This window comes from Drosophila novamexicana, unplaced genomic scaffold (assembly GCF_003285875.2).
Source record: "Drosophila novamexicana strain 15010-1031.04,08,12 unplaced genomic scaffold, DnovRS2.1 tig00000009-arrow-pilon, whole genome shotgun sequence".
NCBI lineage: Eukaryota > Metazoa > Arthropoda > Insecta > Diptera > Drosophilidae > Drosophila > Drosophila novamexicana.
The window spans coordinates 2,594,775-2,612,732 of record NW_020824766.1 but is presented as its reverse complement, the minus strand read 5'-3'; the positions used below and the strand labels follow the sequence as shown (position 1 = coordinate 2,612,732).

The 17,958-nt window shown below is 45.7% G+C and overlaps 5 protein-coding genes across 6 annotated transcripts; 2 read left to right on the top strand and 3 right to left on the bottom strand.

The window, feature by feature from the left end:
* Positions 1–272: 272 nt before the first annotated feature.
* On the bottom strand, positions 273–2,291 carry LOC115769594 (probable serine/threonine-protein kinase tsuA). Its single transcript, XM_030714481.1, has 2 exons — positions 1,829–2,291; positions 273–1,767 (listed from the first exon to the last, which is right to left on the bottom strand). The coding sequence occupies exons 1-2, from the start codon at positions 2,137–2,139 to the stop codon at positions 408–410; spliced, it is 1,671 nt and encodes a 556-aa protein (XP_030570341.1). The 5' UTR covers positions 2,140–2,291; the 3' UTR covers positions 273–407.
* Positions 2,292–2,381: 90 nt separating this feature from the next.
* LOC115769588 lies at positions 2,382–4,412 on the top strand. The gene has a single exon (XM_030714467.1). It carries the CDS (start codon positions 2,469–2,471, stop codon positions 4,356–4,358), a length of 1,890 nt encoding a protein of 629 aa, XP_030570327.1. The 5' UTR covers positions 2,382–2,468; the 3' UTR covers positions 4,359–4,412.
* A 24-nt stretch (positions 4,413–4,436) lies between these two features.
* LOC115769572 lies at positions 4,437–11,646 on the bottom strand. 2 transcript variants are annotated; one of them, XM_030714433.1, is made up of 4 exons: positions 9,816–11,646; positions 7,319–9,745; positions 6,997–7,095; positions 4,437–6,931 (listed from the first exon to the last, which is right to left on the bottom strand). In XM_030714433.1, the coding sequence occupies exons 1-4, from the start codon at positions 11,627–11,629 to the stop codon at positions 4,444–4,446; spliced, it is 6,828 nt and encodes a 2,275-aa protein (XP_030570293.1). In that variant the 5' UTR covers positions 11,630–11,646; the 3' UTR covers positions 4,437–4,443. The 2 variants fall into 2 exon arrangements, with proteins under 2 accessions (XP_030570293.1, XP_030570302.1); XM_030714442.1 differs by having other exon boundaries at positions 6,997–7,092.
* A 297-nt stretch (positions 11,647–11,943) lies between these two features.
* LOC115769579 (putative uncharacterized protein DDB_G0291608) lies at positions 11,944–14,455 on the bottom strand. The gene is made up of 2 exons (XM_030714456.1): positions 13,388–14,455; positions 11,944–13,324 (listed from the first exon to the last, which is right to left on the bottom strand). Exons 1-2 carry the CDS (start codon positions 14,365–14,367, stop codon positions 12,199–12,201), a joined length of 2,106 nt encoding a protein of 701 aa, XP_030570316.1. The 5' UTR covers positions 14,368–14,455; the 3' UTR covers positions 11,944–12,198.
* Positions 14,456–15,451: 996 nt separating this feature from the next.
* LOC115768878 lies at positions 15,452–17,822 on the top strand. Its single transcript, XM_030713589.1, has 5 exons — positions 15,452–15,573; positions 15,635–15,667; positions 15,726–16,568; positions 16,700–16,930; positions 16,987–17,822. The coding sequence occupies exons 1-5, from the start codon at positions 15,551–15,553 to the stop codon at positions 17,612–17,614; spliced, it is 1,758 nt and encodes a 585-aa protein (XP_030569449.1). The 5' UTR covers positions 15,452–15,550; the 3' UTR covers positions 17,615–17,822.
* The last annotated feature ends 136 nt before the right edge of the window (positions 17,823–17,958 follow it).

Here is a 17,958-nt window from a genome sequence, read left to right as displayed (position 1 = left end):
GGAGGCAACGAATCCATGAATACGGACAATTAATTAGCTTGGCTCATTTATGTGATCTTGTAAATATAAGTGCTTTGAATGAGAAAACTAAGATTCTTTTACACTTGTTCCTACTACCTTTAACTATCATTATTATTATCATTATTATTATGTACAATACTTTGTTCTCAGGCTCAGCTATCCCATTGATCCTTCTATTTTAAGCATATCTATGTTAAGTTTTTAAATTTGAATAAAATGATGTCCCCTTGCTTTTCAATTTTTTAAACAATTTTTTAGTCTCATTTAATTGCCCAATTATTTGCTTTGATTAGTGAAGCCTAATGATAATCATTCTTTAAAATATGGGTTCGCATTAAATATTTTTGTATAGATCAATCTTTGCTTCAGTATTTAAAGCACTTTCTCTAGAATCTCTGACTATAGCCGCCGCCCTGTCGTGCTCCTGGATGCAATTGGCAGCACCAATGCGAGCAGCGAGGACAGAGCCTGTTATTGCTGTAGCCATGCTTCGTATTTCCATTACCATTTCCATTATCATTTCCATTTCCAATACCATTTCCATTACCATTACCATTTCCATTACTATATCCATTTCCAATACCATTTTCATTACCATTTCCATTACCATTTCCATTACTATATCCATTTCCAATACCATTTCCAATACCATTTCCAATACCATTTCCAATACGATTTCCAATACCATTTCCAATACCATTTCGATTCCCACTTCCATTCGCACTCCCATTCCCAGTTCTATTCGCACTCCCATTTCTAGTTCTATTTCCATTCACGTTTCCCAATCCGTTTTCATAGTCCGATAGCCTATGCGAACAAGAGTTTTCCGTCCGGCCAGCATCATTGCTTTTTGGGGGCCCTTTCTTATATGGTTGGTATTTGGGCAGAGCTGCTGTCATTGGATATGGAGGATATGGTGGACATGGTGGATATGGCGGACTTTGTGAGGCTCTTGGTGACGAAAATTCTGAAGAATTTAATGAATTTCTTGGTGCAGTTCTACCTTGCGTGTCGGGCATTGGTCCCATTGGCAAGTCTTCGGCATAGCCTGATGCTTGTATAGGCGCCAAGAGCTGAAGCACAAACGTAGGCTGCGTTGGATCTGGACATGCATTATCACGCTGCAGTTCGACCAGCCGGCATGGCAAATCAAAGCGCATCAAGGGCTGGACTTGCATATCTGGAGTCGCGGTACATATATTTGGCTGTTGCTGCTGCTGCTGTTGCTGCTGCTGCTGTTGCTGCTGCCATTGCATGCTCTGGAACTGACAGTAGGGTTCGCACGGCTGCTGATTTTGATATGGTGGAGCCATTGGTGTTACCGAGCCATAGCCAGCATTTATTTGCGGGGCCTTGGCCGAACCTGACGGGGCTGTTGTTGGGTAGCTGTGAGGCGGCAGCACCGCATATTGCTGCTGCGATGCCCGCTTCTGTGCTCGATCCTCTTTGGGACATTTGGCCGGTTTTGACGCGGTGGGTGGCGCTGAATTATAGGCGGCATCCGGACATATGCAAGTTTGTTTGGACGCTGGCTTAAGCGCTGGCCTAAGCGCCGGATACTGCTGTGGCATAAACTCATTTTGACAATTTTGCCTTGGCGCTGGCCTAGCCACTGAGTACTGCTGTGGCGACTGCTGCTGGGACATGTGACTGTTGTTGTTGTTGTCGTGCGACGTGAAAAATTGTACCAAATTCTGATAGGCATTATAATTAAAACTATTGGGAATCGGCACACTGCAGTCGAAGCTTTGAATAAAAGATAGAAATTTCGTTAAAAATGCACTGAGCAAGGTTTGTCGATCTGTACCTAAAGCCCTCGGGACCCTCGGTCACAATGCAAACTCCCAGCTGTTGTGAATCGGCCTCGCAACCGTTGTCGAACTCTGTCGTTGGCATCGGAGCATAGCGCAAGTTGTAGTTGATTTGTTGTTGCTGTTGTTCTTGCTGCTGTTGTTGTTGCTGTATCTGTGGCTGTTGTTGCTGCTGCCTCATTTGCATAGGTTGCTGCTGCCTGACTTGCGATAGCTTGTGCTGCACAGCTTGCGACTTCCTTGGGCTCAAAACGCGGCCAGACGAAGTCGCATGGATGCAGTGGTCGCAGCTCTCCGTGCAAAACATTTTGCAAATGTTTCAACACAAATGCGCAAACTTTGCCCCACTTTGGTTGCTCGACCTGGCCTGCGAGGCAGCAAGGATTGACAGCTACTATGAAATATTTACGTAATTTTGCTCATTGTAAGTCCAGTAATGCTATCGATAATACGAAATGTTGTTTTATTGCCCGAGCACTTCGTTCCGGCCTATTTCGTTGTGAAATTTGTACAAGCCATGTTTAAGTAGGCAGGCATTTTATTTGGCCCGATGCCATAACTAAATTCAGATGTAAGCCTAAAACAACACAAAATAAAATAAAACTTTTCGGATCACAAAAACTTAAAAAAAAAAATATGTCCGCCGTTGAGGAAAAGCCTGTGCCCAAGGATTGCGCTATTGCGTGTAGCGTAAAAAAATCCGGCCAGAGCAACGGAAGGCGCAGCTTTATAGTCACGGTGGACGACAATGGCAAGGTCGAGGTCAGCCCCAGTGTCCAGTGCGAGCCGGAAGGCAGTCAGCTGCCAGTCAAGGAGCAGTCCAGCCCAAAGATTCGTAATGCAAACCGAAAGTCATCGCGCGGCGGCAAGCAGCGCCTACGGCTAGCGGTGCTCGAGGAGAACGCCGGCAGCTCGGACAGCGAGCTGGCCAACGGTGAGGAGAAGAACAGCAACGATATGATCAGCATTGATGCGCAATCGCTGGAGACAATGCACGATCGATTCGTGAAAATCTACAACAAGAAACTGCGCGGCAAGCCCAGCTTTGTGGTGCTCGAGGATGCGCTGGTGCGCAAGCGTATGGAGCAGACGCTGCAGGGCCGCGCCGTCTGTCACAATCATGCCGAGCAGCAGACATCCCCCTGCGACATAGGCGCCAATACGGGCTCCCAGACCGACGAGTTTCTGCTGCAGTGCGCGATGCGGTCGAGCATGCTCAAGGGACACAGCCGTGGCTGCCAGGCGACAGATGTCACTGCCAAAACGCCGGAATGTGGTGCCTGCGCGGCCAGGCGCAGCAGCATGAGTGCGCCGCCGCTGCGCCGGCTTAGCCAAATGTGTGCTCTGCAACTGGAGAAGTTGATGCAAGCAGAAACCGCGGCTGCCAAGACTGCAGCCACAGCTTGTGCCAAGCCCGACACATCGCCACATGTGACCATCAGTTTTGTGCCCGTTGCAACACAGACGGCCACCAACACGGTTAATGCACAGCCACAACAGCAACCATTGCTGGCAACAACAGCTTTGCCGCACAGCAACTGCGCGAATTGTTGCGCACACCAGAACAACAACAGTTGCTGTCAGCCAATGCCAAAGGCAACTCACTGCCAATACTGCCAGCAAGCTGCTGATAGCAACAATTACAGCTGCTGCTTGAGGCAGCAACAGCAACAACTACTGCTGCAACAGCAGCAACAGCAGCAACAGATGCAGCAGATGCAACAGCAGCAGCAGCAGCATCTTTTTGCACACGCACAGCAGCAACATCCAGTTGCAGGACCAACTTATAGTCATTGCTGCAGCAGTTGCTGCTTGTTGAGGCCGACGATGGCACAAACAGCGCTCGGATTTGGCCAAGCACCGGCTATGCCGAACCATTGCAGTCATTCATTGCTGCTGCCGCCGCCGCAGCAGCACGAGTATCCCCTAAGAGGCTGGGCACCACAGCCCATCAATCCTTGCCTCTGTTATCCCATGCCCGCGGTCAGCATGTCAACCTACGACATACCACACTGCGCCAGCTGCCACATGCAACGCCATTCCTGCGCTGCATGCTACGATTACCAGCAGCAACAGGTGCACCATCTGCAGAAGCAGCAACAACAGTTTGTCTGCCTGGGCGGCAGCAACCATTTGGATGACCCGCGCTCGTCGTCTAGTACGCCCGATCACAGTTCGACGTCCGAGATGCATGTGAGTCGCAGGCGTTCTAGGAAGCACCGGGCCAAGGAGGCGACTGTGCTCAGCGAGCACAGTGACTCTGAGCTGCATACCAGCGCTTCCCAGCTAACTGTCAGACGGGTAAATACACTCGGCTCCAGTGAGAAGACCGGCAAGAAGGTGCAGCTGTCGCGGAACAAGGCGGGTGCAGCCATTGCAGCCACAAAGGTCTACATGGCACGCTTTGGACGCACCTGCCTGGTGCTGAAGCCGACCTCGTCCGCAATGCCAACACGCCTGCTGACCAAGCGCATCAGCCGCTACACCTCCGTTATGGCCTGGCCCCACAAGGTGGCCAGAAAGTAAATTATACAAATTACATTTGCCAAACCAATAAACCCAAGTAGATCCGAAACTATGAAATTATAAATTGGGCATTTGGGCAGATTTATTACAGAACTCTCCTCAACTGATGATCGGGCCCGATCAGGTGCTGTGGCTGCTGCTGCTGTTGTTGCCCCTCTTGTTGTCTGGTGCACAGACAGTCTAAAACGCAGCCTTGCACATTGGAACTGATGCAATCGCCTGGCATACGCAGTATGCCATACTTGGCCAGAATTCGCTGATAGACGACATCATTTGGCAAAGCTCGGGCTTTTCTCCGATATTGATAGCGGCTGCTACCGGGGTAAAATTGCGATGGTGCCCGGCTGTTTTGTTGTGGCATCATCATTATTGCTGCATTTATGTCTAAATTATTCAAATACTGAGGCCCAACATTAACTGGTCCCCTTGGCCAGTTATTGACATATTGGGGCTCAACATCTGCCTGCACAAAGTCCTGATATGGCTGTTGCTGCAGCTGATGTTGCAACTGTTGCTGCAGCTGATGTTGCAACTGTTGCTGCAACTGTGGCTGCAAATGTATGTCCATCTGCTGCTGCTGCTGTAGTTCTTCGTATTGTTGTGTTGAGTGCAAGTCCTGCAGGAATATTGCACGGCCATTGGCTTGATTAAAGCTCTGTTGGTTCGGCAGTGGCTGAATCTGTTGCGGTGGATATTGTCCCAATTCGTTGGGATATAGTTGCTGTCGATCCCATAGGAATTGCTGCTGTTGCTGCTGCTCGACCGACCGATTTGAATAATTGAAGGACGTTGACTTTGCCGAAGGTTGCCCGTCATAGCTTCGGCTCAAATCATATAACATTTGACCCCTATTTTCAGGAACAACCTCTCTATGCCTGTATGGAGTCACAGTTTCATTCCGCGCTGCGCTTAAGCTGGAGCTGCGCAATGGGCGCACGTCCATAAGTACGATGACTTCTTTATGCTCTACCTCGGGCACATTCCTATTGTTGTATTCTGTGTACATGAGACACTTCGATGGGCACTTTTTTCTTGTGCAATTGCATGCATTCGAACTGATGGAGCTTTCCATTTCCGAGGACTCGACTGCGGGACGTAATCGATATGATAGCCTTGCATCATTGCTGGAACTGTTTGGATTAAATTCTAGCATTGGCGGCGCTTCGGAACTATCTTCAGGATGAATGTAATTTACTGCTACCGGACGATATTTCTGTGATCTACTTGATTGGCTTTCATTAGTGCGCGAATTGCCCATTATTGGAGTTATATAGCGATTGAAAATATTAATACTGCTTGTCTTTCGGGCAGGCTGCATTTGTACTAAGACTTCAGATTCCACATCACTAGTTTGTGCATGGCCCTCATCTTTGCGAAAATAATCACTTTCGGAAGCTTCAAAACGGTTATAAATGTTTCGAGCCGATTTCAGCTCTACCAAAACTTCAGGTTCCACCACCCTGTTCTGTGCTTTGTCTTCGTCTGTGCGATAATTATCTCTTTCAGAAGCTTCAGAACTATTCGAGTTACTTCCTGCCTGTCGGGCAGCTTTCAGCTCTGACGAAGCTTCAGGTTCCACCTCCCTACTGTGTGCTTGGTCTTCCTCTGTGCGAGAGCCTCTTTCGGAAGCTTTAGAGCGATTGGAATTACTTCTTGTCCGTTGGGCAGTTTTCAGCTCTGCCGACACGTTAGGTTCCTCTTCATTATTTTGTGCTTGGCCTTCGTCTGTGCGAGAACCTCTTTCAGAAGCTTTAGAACGATTCGAGTGACTTCTTGTCTGTTGGGCATCTTTCAGCTCTACCGAAACATCAGGTTCTACTTTCTTATTTTGTGCTTGGCCTTCGTCTGTGCGGTTGGAAGTACTTCTTGCTTCTGGGAATGCTTTGATATCGCCTTTGGGGGGATGGGAGGCAACCTTTTTTTCAGATTGTGCTCGATTATTCTGTGATCTATGAACTTTTCTGTCAGTGGGAGGATGTCCTCTAATGGCGGTCCTATAACATTTCAAAACATCTCTTGTCTTAGAATGACACCTACAACAAATACACTTTACTACATGTTCCCTGCGATTATTCTGTGATCGGCAGGCTTGTTTTGCAACTGGGCGGGAATCTCCTCTTTTAGTAGATTCGTTATATTCACGATGTTTGTTCTGGGATCTATTAGCTTGTCTCTCATTAGTGCGAGAGGAGCCTCTCTTATGAGACGACGAACGGGTTGTAGTACCAGTTGACTTGTGGGACTTCTCAGGAACATGAGTGTCTCGCACTTCTATTTTGGGATGTGTAACGCGACTTGACCTTGTAGATTTCTTATTTCGTTCTCTATGCGGTTCAGTTTTCGGTGATTGAGAACGGTTTGAAAACTCTCTTGGGAATGCTTTGGGCTCGGCTCTTTGGCGATGGAACTTTGCTCCCGCGACTAAATTCTTCTTTTTTGAGCGCTTAGGAAAATCAACTGACGCCTCAGCTGGCTTGGAAAGCCCTGTGCGTTGTCGACAACAGCTGCATACCGATCTGTTGCAGACCAATCGCTTGCCCGGAATAACTGGCCAGGAGACTTCGAGCTCTCGCCTGTTATTTTGGGATTTTTAGCTATTTCTTACATTTAGTTATTAATTAATGAATTGCTCTCTTACCATTCATCTGGTTGGCATATGGTGATCATTGTTCCAAAGCGACTGCCCTTCTGCCGAAAAGGCACCAGGACAACCGGCAACTTGGGCTTGCCCCTACTGCTGCAAATAAAAAGAAAATCAGAACTATTTTGTAACTTCAAATCGAAAAACTTAAGACTTCAACTATTTCTTTGATAAAATCTCTAGCACCATGTTTGAATATCTAGTCTAGCTAAAAGCTGATTAATTTCGAATAAAATTATAGGCTCACATAAAAGTATTTTTTTAGATAGTTATATGTTAGTTGATTGGAACGTTTGTATGCTTTATAGTAGGTACTTACTTAATGGGCACACGATGACAATATTTCTTCAGTTCTTCCATTATATTGGCAATATTTGCTTCATTTAGAGGCTGCAGCTTCAAATTCCCATTGCAATCGTATTCGCCGTAATCTCTGCCTCCCTTTTGAAAGGAATATTTCTTGGAAACGCGTGTATATGCCGTCACCTTATATTCCTCCAAGGTTGGCAGAAATTTATTGTCGCCCTGCTTCAAGAGACACAATTTGAGATTCTTTCGACGCAACTTGTCACTTATAGGTCCGCAAGCGTACGTCCTTTTCGGTGAGTCCGTATTTGATTCTTTCTTGCTCAGATATTTTGCGCAAGTTGATTTAGTGCATTGGCTTACTTCTACTTGATCGCATGTGGAATCTTGAGCATTATTTATTGATCTATTCAAGCTCTTCTCACTGGCTAGCTCTTGTATTTGGGGCAATGAGCACTTCCTTATTTGAACGGAGTATGTGCTCATGTCCGAGGCAATAACGGGTGGAATTGTCTTCGATACATTCGTAGCACTGGAACGACTTTTCTTTGCCTCCATAATAAGTTCCAAAATGCTTTGCGTAATTGATAGCCTGGACCTATAGTTCGTTATATTACTGTGGGCCAACTCAGCTAATGGCTGCCTCGACTCTTCGGATAATTTGTTAGCCGACGCATAGGGCTGCATGGAATTCTTGGACTTTTCGTGTGTTAAAGGTTGAGGACATATTTCTCTATCAGTCTTTGAACATTTTATGCTAATTTCATCGGTTGCATTGGATTTTTTTGCATCGACTCTGTCGTTTTGCATATTGGAGTCACATTGATTTATATTACAAACATTTTGCGGCATTGGAGCTTGGCTCTGTTTATCATCTAAAGCTGGCACTTGTATGGAAGCCAACAGATCTTGAAGAACATGTGTCTCCATGTATAAGCTTTGAGACTCCGTATCTTTCGATAGTTTTTCGCACTGCATTGACGAGGAATTGATACTTTTAAGCTCAGCTAGTGGACGATTGAAATTGCTGCGTTTTTGATGCACACAGCTTGGAGCCACATCTTCCTGCATATACGATCGAACATAGGTTGACTTATCCGAATAGGTTTTCGGAGGCTGGCTATATAGTGAAGCGGCAATAGTCTGATCTGAGATCGAATCTTGGTAAGCTCTGCGACAAGATTTGCAGTCACACACAAATTTGCTCTGTGCCGATTCCAAATCCATACCATCGAAAGTTGAATAATCATACATCGAATTCTGCATACGCTGCTCGTTGGTGTCCATAGTTTCCAGGCTGTTGTTGCAACAACCCTGAACAGAAGGTAGAAAGTTCCTAAATGGCGGTAAACCATGGGCCATGGCACTGCCCACACATTTGCTTCTCATATTTGCAAGTGCATTTGCCTTGCTTTCCGCCTTCAGATCTTGAAAGTCCCTATAATTGTAGGTATTTTGTTTATGTTCCAGCAATTGTGATGATATCTGCGACACATTGCTGAAACTAGGGAATCGGCTGCTTTCCAAATAACTTTCACTGATGGGCGCATCATCAAAGTAGAAGGTATCGTGTTCGACTGATCTGTGTGCATTGGTATTCCAAGAGAGCGTCTTAGATGTTGTCGGTTTGGTAATCTGGCGCTGCAGCGACATGTCCGATTCGGGTGGAGTTCTATACCGTATTGTATATTTGCTGCACGGCGATAAATGGGTACTGGCTGTGTTTTTAAATTGCGAACGTTTTCGAGATAATTTCCGTCTGTTAAATGCATCTTTTATGTTATTCTCCCTACTGGATGGCAATACATCGATATTGCAGCCTGTTCTGCCGGATGCCAGTGTTAAACCCGAGTTAGGTGGAGCTCTGTTTCCAGACAAGTTATTGCTACACATCGAATATTGACTAATGTGATGACCACAGCTACTCTGTGAAAAGGAATTATTTGGCGTGGTTTGTTTTTGAGCACACATTTTGCATATATTGGGCTGTGTTGGGATTGTCTTCCGTTTGACCACTTTTCTTTTTTTGGCAATCTTTTCGAGAGCCCGTGGCTGTGCGGGCTCTGCAGGAGACTGCGCCTGAACCACCTGGCTCTGTGTAGTTTTCAAATCAAGGCACTGTGGCACGGGCTCTGCAGCAGACGGCACCGCAACGGGCACACGTGCCAGCATGGGCGAGCAACAGCCCATGGGACGCATTGAAATGCACAACTTACAAGGAGGCTCAGCTAGTGATGGAGGTGTCCTTGCTACGGCTAGGTTGTGGCATTCCTTAACCAAGGCATTGTTTTGGGGATCGGGCAGTGCTTCAGTTCTGTTATCCATTATGGGAAAGCTTTTATTCATGGTATTCATTGAAGCATTTGAAAATAGATCCCAAATGTTTCCAAAACATATTGTTCCGGGTATATTAACGCGTACGGGCACATTGAGGTCAAACCTGTTAGAGGATGTGAAAGAATTCATAAAAAACAAAATCACAACTGAAAATGCAAAGCTCTGATGCTTACCACAGTTCATTGCTGTGGCTTTGCTCGAGCTTCGGCTCGAGTTTCGGCTCGAGCTGCGGTTCGAGCTGCGGCTCAGGAACAGCTGGGGATTGGGCCTCAGGAGTTGGAGTTTTTTGCTTCCCCAGTTTCTTCAATTTCCTTTTTGGTTTGGTCTTCTCCAACACCTTCTCACTCTTGATAGGTTCCGTTTTTGGTGTGACTTTGGTTGGCCTTTGTTTATTTTCTTTTTGTTCTAGCGGTGCAATTAGTTTTTTCAGATAATTATAGTCCATGGCACAGGATGGAGGGCATTTTGGGGCTGTTGTCAAAGCTTTCGCCATTGCTCCAATCTTCTTTTTTACGGTTGCAGCAGCTTTCATCAATTTCGATTTCCGACTATGCTCAAGCCTTGGACTAAGCTCGTTGGGTGATGATGGACTTAGCCTAGCCGGAGACCGCATGTTGAGATCATCTCGCTTTTTTTGATCAACCATTTGAAGTTTTGCTCCATTCTTAGATGACGCAGTAGACCTCGAAAGCCTTGGACTAAGCTCGGCGGGTGATGATGGACTTTGCCTTACCGGAGACCCCAATCTGAGATCATCCTGTTGCTTGCGGTTTGTTTGATCAGCCATTTGCAGTTTTGCCCCATTCTTAGATGACGCAGAAGACATTGTTAGCCTGGCACTTAACACGGTGGGTGATGGAGACCCCATTTTGAAATCATCTTGCTGCTTGCGGCTTGTTTGATCAGCCCCATTCTTAGATGACGCAGTAGACCTTAAGCTTCGTTCAGAGCGAGCCTGATTTGCCTCTCGCGGACAATTGGACGTAGCAGAGACTCTTGGTTTAGTTAAACATTTAGAGCCATCTCTCGAAGTATCCTCCGTTCTGCTAAATGTTCGACTTAATTTGCACGATGCTGAGGTTTTACCAGAGCAATCCTGAGCCAGCTCGCCGCGCAATTTAGATGACGCAGAGGCTCTACTTTTAGTTGACCCTGCAATGGATCTAGTTGGCGTTAAAAATTTGTCGCCTTCCCTCGAAACGGCCTCCGTTTGGCTACTTCTTCGATATTCCCCTTGAGACTTGGATGACACAGAGATTCTTTTTTCAGGTGCACCATCCATCATTGAGAAACTCATCTTAGAGCTGTACGCATGTGACTTAGCAGATCCTGAAGCGCGAATAGCGCTACTCTCAGGCACCTCCTGCGGTCGACTAGACATTTCAGAGGCTTTCGATTTAATTGATGCTGTGGTTGATCCCATTGGCGATATTAACCGAGACGAAGTCTCTGCTGTTTTGCTGTCTCCTTGATATTCCTTTGGCGACTTGGAAGACACCGAGCCTCTTGTTGAACCATTCATCGATTCCCTTGGTACTGTCATCTTTGAGCTTTTCGTAGATGATTTATTAGACACTGACGCGTGACCAGAGCTAACCGGAGCAGGCACTGGGGCCGATTTAGATGACATAGAGACTTTAGATTTAATTGATTCGTCAACAGAGCAAACTGGCGTCAATAGCCCAGAGCCATTGAACGATGTAGTCTCCTCTCCATTCGATGCAACCGTAAGACATCTCAGCGGGCATTCGTTTCGTCTACAAACGTCCGAATATTCTATCCGAGACGTGACACTTGACGTGGCATCATCCTTTTCATATTTTTGCAGGGTCGTAATGTTATGTATAACTTTGATGGAGTCCTGACTCATATCGCGGTGACAATTTTGGCATACACAGCCATTGCTCGCATCTGTTACCAATTGATGGCGGCAACAGTTTTGACAGCATCTATGTGAACAGCAACACATTGCATTAAAATTATACATTTTTTATTAAAAATGTCAATCAATCGGTTTGAGAATTGCTTCTATTTTTTAATAAAAAATCTGTAATTTAAACGGAATATGTCGTCAATCTCATTCGGGAAGCAAAAAGTTTACAATTCGAGGGAAAAACTTAAAATTTTGCGCCGAATACTGTGAAATGACTTTTACGATTGACAACAAATTCATCTCATAAACAAATTTCAAACAATTTCTAGATCGCTGAATATAGCAGCCCTACTCCACGGATTAGTCTCGGGAACAAGAACCAATATATATATATATATTAAAGTAATATTTTCTGAAAGCTTATCATATTAATGTTTTGACAATTTTGATAATACATATATATATAATAATAATAATGCAACTATTATAACTTGAAACGGAAGCATTGACCAAATTGGATTTAGCTCAACTCTGGTTAAAACTCTCCATAGATAAACCGAGTTTGTAATGTACCGTACATTATACATAAGGTCGCTGTTGTGCACTCCTTGTTTCACTGTACATGGCACGTTACCTTACGAACTCCTTTGGGTAAAGCCAAGAAATACTGTGCGGAGGCTACTCTAGTGGCCCTGCCAGCAGCGCGGCATCATGAAGCGCATCTGGGCATAGCGCTGCCGGCAACAGGGCTGTCGATAACAACTCCCCGGAAACTGTACTGAATGCATGATATTTTGCTGTTGCTGCTGTTGCTGCTGCTGCTGCTGCTGCTGCTGTTGCTGCTGCTGTTGCTGCTGCTGCTGTTGCTGCTGTTGCTGCTGTTGCTGCTGCTGTTGCTGTTGCTGCTGCTGCTGGGGATGATATTGTTGCAGTGGTAACTGCATTGAAAACTGTTGCTGTTGCTGATGCTGTTGTTGCTGAAAGCAGCATTGGTTCTGTGCATCGTGCATGGCATAAAATCCTAGGCTCATAAGTGGTGCTGGCGCTTTCGGAGACACCATCAACGGGCTCTGTTCGGTTGTCCCATTCGTATTTGTCACGGAGGCTAGGGCCTCTTCTCTCACCGGAAACTGTACCGAACGTCTTTGCTGTGTCTCTGCGACATCCACTGCCGTTGGAACATCGTTCAATGTGTCCACATCCGAGCACGGCGTCTCCCGATCGCCTGTGAACTCCTGCGGTGAATCATTGCTCATCTCACAGCTTGTTGGATTATGGACCAGAGCCGGCGTATGCTGCATTTTGGACGAGCCACAGACAGTGCTTAATTGCATTTGAACCTGGGCGATTTGGACCTGCGCCTGCTGCATCTGGCTTTGCAGCTGCTGGGCCAGCAGCTCGGTTAGGCCGCTTTGGCAGGCCTGTGTCGATATCCGGACAGGCACTTGCATTGGCTGATGATGACTGCACATGCTGTAGCAGGAGTTGGGGTGCATCTGCTGGCCCGGATAACCATGCTTTTGCTGTTGCCGGCAGGACGGCCTGTTCCAGGCAATGCCACGATTGTTATAGGAACAACTATTCCGATTCATTCGGTTTGCTTGCTGCTGCGACTGCTGATAAGCGCAGGGTTTGCCAGGGCACTTTGAATTCGGCTGTTTCTGCTCCATGCAAGCTGTTTTTCCCAGTTGACCCGGCGAGATGAATGATGGCAGGAAATATTGTGGTGCGGCATTCCAAAAGTTGCTTTGATGCGATGGCAAATCCAAATCATTTTCGACCGCCGAGTTCAGCTCATCACAGTCATAGCTTAAGGGCAGTAAAATACTGTCAGGAACATTTATCTGGGAGTCGGATTCAAATAAAACGTACCTTATAAAGTGCGCCTCCGTTACTTCACAAGCCTCAACCAGGTCCTCATAGTCACCATCTCGGCTCGGACTCACCATCTCATTAGCATTGTGTTCGGAGCGACGACGCGATGGATATTCGCCGCGAAAGGATGGGCAACCGCATTTCGATGACTTGTCATCCAAATCGTTACTCTTTGTCGCTTTATTTTCAGCTGTTTCCTCCTTTGTGGCGCTCTTTCTCTCCTCAACAGCGGCTGCTCCGACATCGTTTTCCACCACAGGATCGCTTACAGCTGGCGCCTGCTGCTGTTCAACGTTCGCCGGTTCAGTTTTTTTTGTGCCAGCTGGTAATTTTGACTTGGCAGTGGGCTTTTTCTTTCGACCATGTGAAGTCTTTGAAGGCGAATTGCTCTTTGGATTTGGCTCCACCATAATGAGTGGCAACATATTGGCTTGCAGAATATCCTTGGATTCTTTGCTTTTCAATGTCCGCGTACTCACAGTATCATGTCTCTGCTTGTCCTCGTTGTCCTCGTTGTCCTCATCGGAATTGGCGGCAAAGTCATGACTGTTCCGAGCCTCCATCATTGTTGTTACCAACGTACTCTTACTATACCAAGGATCCTTCAGGTTATGAAGCGGTATCTGCATATCAACCACGTGAGGCGAAACCGAGCGGTTGGTCGTTCGGGTTCTAGTCGGCGACGCCAAAAATATATTTCTCGTTGAGTTACGTGAACGACGCCGTTTAATAGAGTTATTTCTGCTCTCCAAACTCCTGCCTCTATTTTGCGTGGGCACACTTAAGTTCTGTGACGGCAGCAATCTGTTTCCCTGTCCAGTAAAGCCCCTTACGGGTGCCCGGCTGTTGCTCGCCGCCTGAGCAAACCTGGAGCCCATCGGATTGGACATACGCAATTTCTGTGCATAGTCTGCGGCCGCAGTGTACCACATCGGGCTGCTACTCCTTGCTCCACTGGGGCTAACATTTTTGCGCATTTTGCTGGGCGCACGCAACCAAATTTAACAATACTTCCGTTCAAATTTATCTGTCAACATGTTCCAAAACTTCAATATACAGCTTTGATTTGTCGAAAACAACAAATGATTAGCATATTGTTAAATGTCAAATGCAGAATAGTTGGTGGCTATTAAAAGCATCTTCTCCTATCGAGAGCTTCAGCCACGGCTGACGCGAGGAGCAGTTGTACAGATGCGCGTGAATCTCCCTACCAAATAGAGATATGCTTCAAAGGCCCTGTTTGAGAATAATTATTCATCGATATTTAGAAAACTTGGAGTGCTGTCAGCAAGAGAAATACTAATTTACGAAAATAAACAATAATTAAAATATTAAGATAGGGACGGAGGAACAACTGGCGATGGCGATATCGGTTCCCATTAAAAATGGGTATAAGGGTATATTGTATTTGTGCGAAAGCCAAATGTATGTAACAGGCAGAAGGAAGCATCTCCGACCCCATAAAGTATAGATATTCTTGATCAGCATCGATAGCCGAGTCGATCTAGCCATGTCCGTCTGTCTGTCTGTCTGTCTGTCTGTCCGTCCGTCCATCCGTCCGTCCGTCCGTATGTATGAACGCAAGGATCACAGAACCTATAAGAGCTAGAGACTTGAAATTTTAGATGTAGGTGCTCCTAGCTCCCGCGCAGAGCGAGTTTGTTTCCGATAATCGATAACTTACTCCGTTTCCAAGCAATTCTAAAATAGAATATATATATATATATGCATTTAATGTTGGAAGAAGAGGGTTCAGGGTATCCCCTAGTCGGGAGCTCCCGACTAGAACCTCTTTCTTGTTTCTACATAAAAATGCATAATCCTATTTTATAGAAGAGCATAAAATACTTTCAAAGTTGTAAGGAATAAACTTCTATACAAACAGATGGCACACATTGATGCTCGAATATTTTCTAGTCGTATTTCATTTATGTACAGATCAGATCATAATGATTACTAATCACTGATCAACTGAGTCGCTGATCACACGAATGACAACGCATTTTCGGCATTACGTTTGTTCAGCTTATTACGAGTTCATATAAAATCTATAGCATTATGGAACTGAACCTTGATCTAAACATCAAATAATTATTGTTATCTTAAATTATATGTGTATATTTTAACGATGAATTTTTAAGTGGACAAAACTCTTTTAAAATGTGTGCCTGTGGTGCGGAGAAGTGAGTCCTCTTACTTTGTTTTCTGCTACCATCAATTTGTAATATTCATTATTTTTTTAAGCTTTTCAAGCTTTTATCCTGGTTGCAATGCTGGGTAAGTGAATTTTGTTGCAATAGTTATTAAAGCCAAATGCCCAACTTTGGACTTTTAGCCCCCCAAAGACTTGTGATTGTGGGCGTGCGGGATCGGCGGGTGTACAAGAGACAAAATTCTCAAATATGGTACCGCCAAGTTTTCTGTGCAATCGAATTGCTAACACAACAAAAACAAAGGAAAAGCCAAAATCCTGCAGTTGTCCGACTAAAAAAGACAAGGTGGCCAAGAAGTGTAAATGTGTAGACAAAGGTGTCGATACGTGTGATCTGGAGAACGAAGTGTGTAAAAATGCTTGCGAAATGAGTAATGCAGACTATACAAATATGATTGCTGCACATGGAACTGCAGGAGTTAATCCTGCACCACCTGCCGTACCACCTATTGGTATAGGAAACGATGTACCTGGCACTGCTTTTATGGAAGCGATAGATCCTTTAAGCAATGTTCTTGACATGAATCTGGAACAGCCACAACGGGTTGAAGCTATGCCAGCAGCTGGCTTACCCAGCAGGACATGTCCCCAGTTTGATCCTTGTACAGGCCTGGAACGTCAATGTTCGGCCAAGCCAGCACCGCAAGCAGCATATATGCCTTATATGGGTCCAATAATTCCACTGCCCAGCCTGAGTCCCTATTTCTATCCAAATTTTCAATGTTGTCAAAAACCCACCCAAGGTCCATGTTGCTGTGCGCCAAGTGCTCCATTGCCGAAATGTGCGTGTGATGCAGGCGCCTCCACAACGGAAACTGCCATCACCAAGGACAAAGTGGAAAAGGCCAACAACAACAAAGGGAACAAGAACAAGGTTAGGCAGCCCAATGGTAAGAGTAAGGAGAAAAGTAACAAAGAACTTCAGATTGTCAATTGCTGCAATGCGAGCTCGGATCTCGTAGAGCGGTGAGTTCAATGTCAGGTCAAATCTGATAGCTTTCAATAGACTACATCATACATGCTGGAACTAAAAAAAAACATAGTGAAATAGCCCCTCTCTGAGGTCACATTGCTCATGTAGACATTCTATTTGGCAGCATTTGCACGTCCCTGCAAGTTCCGCGTCCACCGGAAAGTTGCTATCTCTTGCTGCCGATTAAAATGGCCACTGATGGCAATGAAGAATCTATGCAACCCGATGGCAGGCAACAAAATGCGAAAATTGATTCACCAAGAAGGAGCAAAGATGGTGATAATGGATCACAACCAGCTAAAAAATGCAACAAGCCGACGCGCAACTGTGGCTGTAACACGGTCATCAGCGGAAAGTAAGTCTCCAGCTGTGCTTTGTGTATCTCATACCCATCGTCAATTTAATCCACAGCCTTCAGGACAACGATGAGGATCCACAACAGGAAGAGGACGAGGAATACAATAATCCGTTTGGCAACTGTTGCAATTCTTGCTGCAGTCCTGCTCGCTGTTGCTGGCCATGCTGTTATTATAATCCCTGCACGGGTTGTTATTATTGGCGCAATAACTGTTGCTGTCGCAAAGGCTGCTGTAATAATTCCTGCAGCTCTTGCCCCCAGCCCTGTCCCCAGCCCTGTCCCCAATCCTCTCCCCAGCGCTGTGGCCAATGCTGTTCCCAATCCTGCCCCTTACCAAAGGGTCAATCGCAGAGCTCCAGCCCAAAGGAAGAAACTCCCAATAAAGGTTCACCAAACTCCTCGAAAAGGTCTAGTGCTGACCGTGTCGTGGCCGGAGCTATAACGACATTCAAGCCTGAGATCCAAGAGCTCTACGAGCGTTGGTTGGGATTTAATCAGTACGCAGTCGATAGTCTCCACAGAAGACCACCAACTCCGATTCATTCCGGTCCAATTTACTATCGGGCGCCGCAGTTTACGTATCGTACGTCGCAGTGTAATATCAGATCATTTAGATCACCGCCGCCGCCGCAGGTGACGCCGCGACGATCCGAGGAGGACATTGATTGGGCGCCACTTTAGTGTTTTAAAACATGACCACATTTATCGAAAAAATTGAAAGTGAAAGTTGATATAGTCGATCACGAAACTTGAATCATTATCACGAGCTAAAAAACTATCGATAGTTTCGATATCTTAGATTACCATTATCGATACTACCGATAGTAGTAATAACTCGGTGTTATGACAAAATTGTTGTATTATGACAATAAAAAGTGTGCAAAATGGAGTTTTCTAATTAGTTAATTTTTAGATGATTTACCGAGAGCTTTACTATCGATAGTTTCGATATTTTAGATTACCATTATCGATACTACCGATAGTAGTATTAACTCGGTGTTATGACAAAATTTTTGTATTATGAC

Excerpts from the sequence above, each read along its gene's own strand:
- LOC115769594 (XM_030714481.1), bottom strand. The coding sequence starts at position 2,139 with ATGTTTTGCACGGAGAGCTGCGACCACTGCATCCATGCGACTTCGTCT. Across the intron at positions 1,768-1,828 it reads GAGGGTCCCGAGGGCTTTAG|CTTCGACTGCAGTGTGCCGA; the intron begins GTACAGATCGAC and ends TTTTATTCAAAG.
- LOC115769588 (XM_030714467.1), top strand. The coding sequence starts at position 2,469 with ATGTCCGCCGTTGAGGAAAAGCCTGTGCCCAAGGATTGCGCTATTGCG.
- LOC115769572 (XM_030714433.1), bottom strand. The coding sequence starts at position 11,629 with ATGTATAATTTTAATGCAATGTGTTGCTGTTCACATAGATGCTGTCAA. Across the intron at positions 9,746-9,815 it reads AGCCACAGCAATGAACTGTG|GTTTGACCTCAATGTGCCCG; the intron begins GTAAGCATCAGA and ends ATCCTCTAACAG. Across the intron at positions 7,096-7,318 it reads TGTCATCGTGTGCCCATTAA|CAGTAGGGGCAAGCCCAAGT; the intron begins GTAAGTACCTAC and ends TTTTATTTGCAG.
- LOC115769579 (XM_030714456.1), bottom strand. The coding sequence starts at position 14,367 with ATGCGCAAAAATGTTAGCCCCAGTGGAGCAAGGAGTAGCAGCCCGATG. Across the intron at positions 13,325-13,387 it reads ACGGAGGCGCACTTTATAAG|CTATGACTGTGATGAGCTGA; the intron begins GTACGTTTTATT and ends ACTGCCCTTAAG.
- LOC115768878 (XM_030713589.1), top strand. The coding sequence starts at position 15,551 with ATGTGTGCCTGTGGTGCGGAGAA. Across the intron at positions 16,569-16,699 it reads AGCTCGGATCTCGTAGAGCG|CATTTGCACGTCCCTGCAAG; the intron begins GTGAGTTCAATG and ends TCTATTTGGCAG. Across the intron at positions 16,931-16,986 it reads AACACGGTCATCAGCGGAAA|CCTTCAGGACAACGATGAGG; the intron begins GTAAGTCTCCAG and ends TTTAATCCACAG.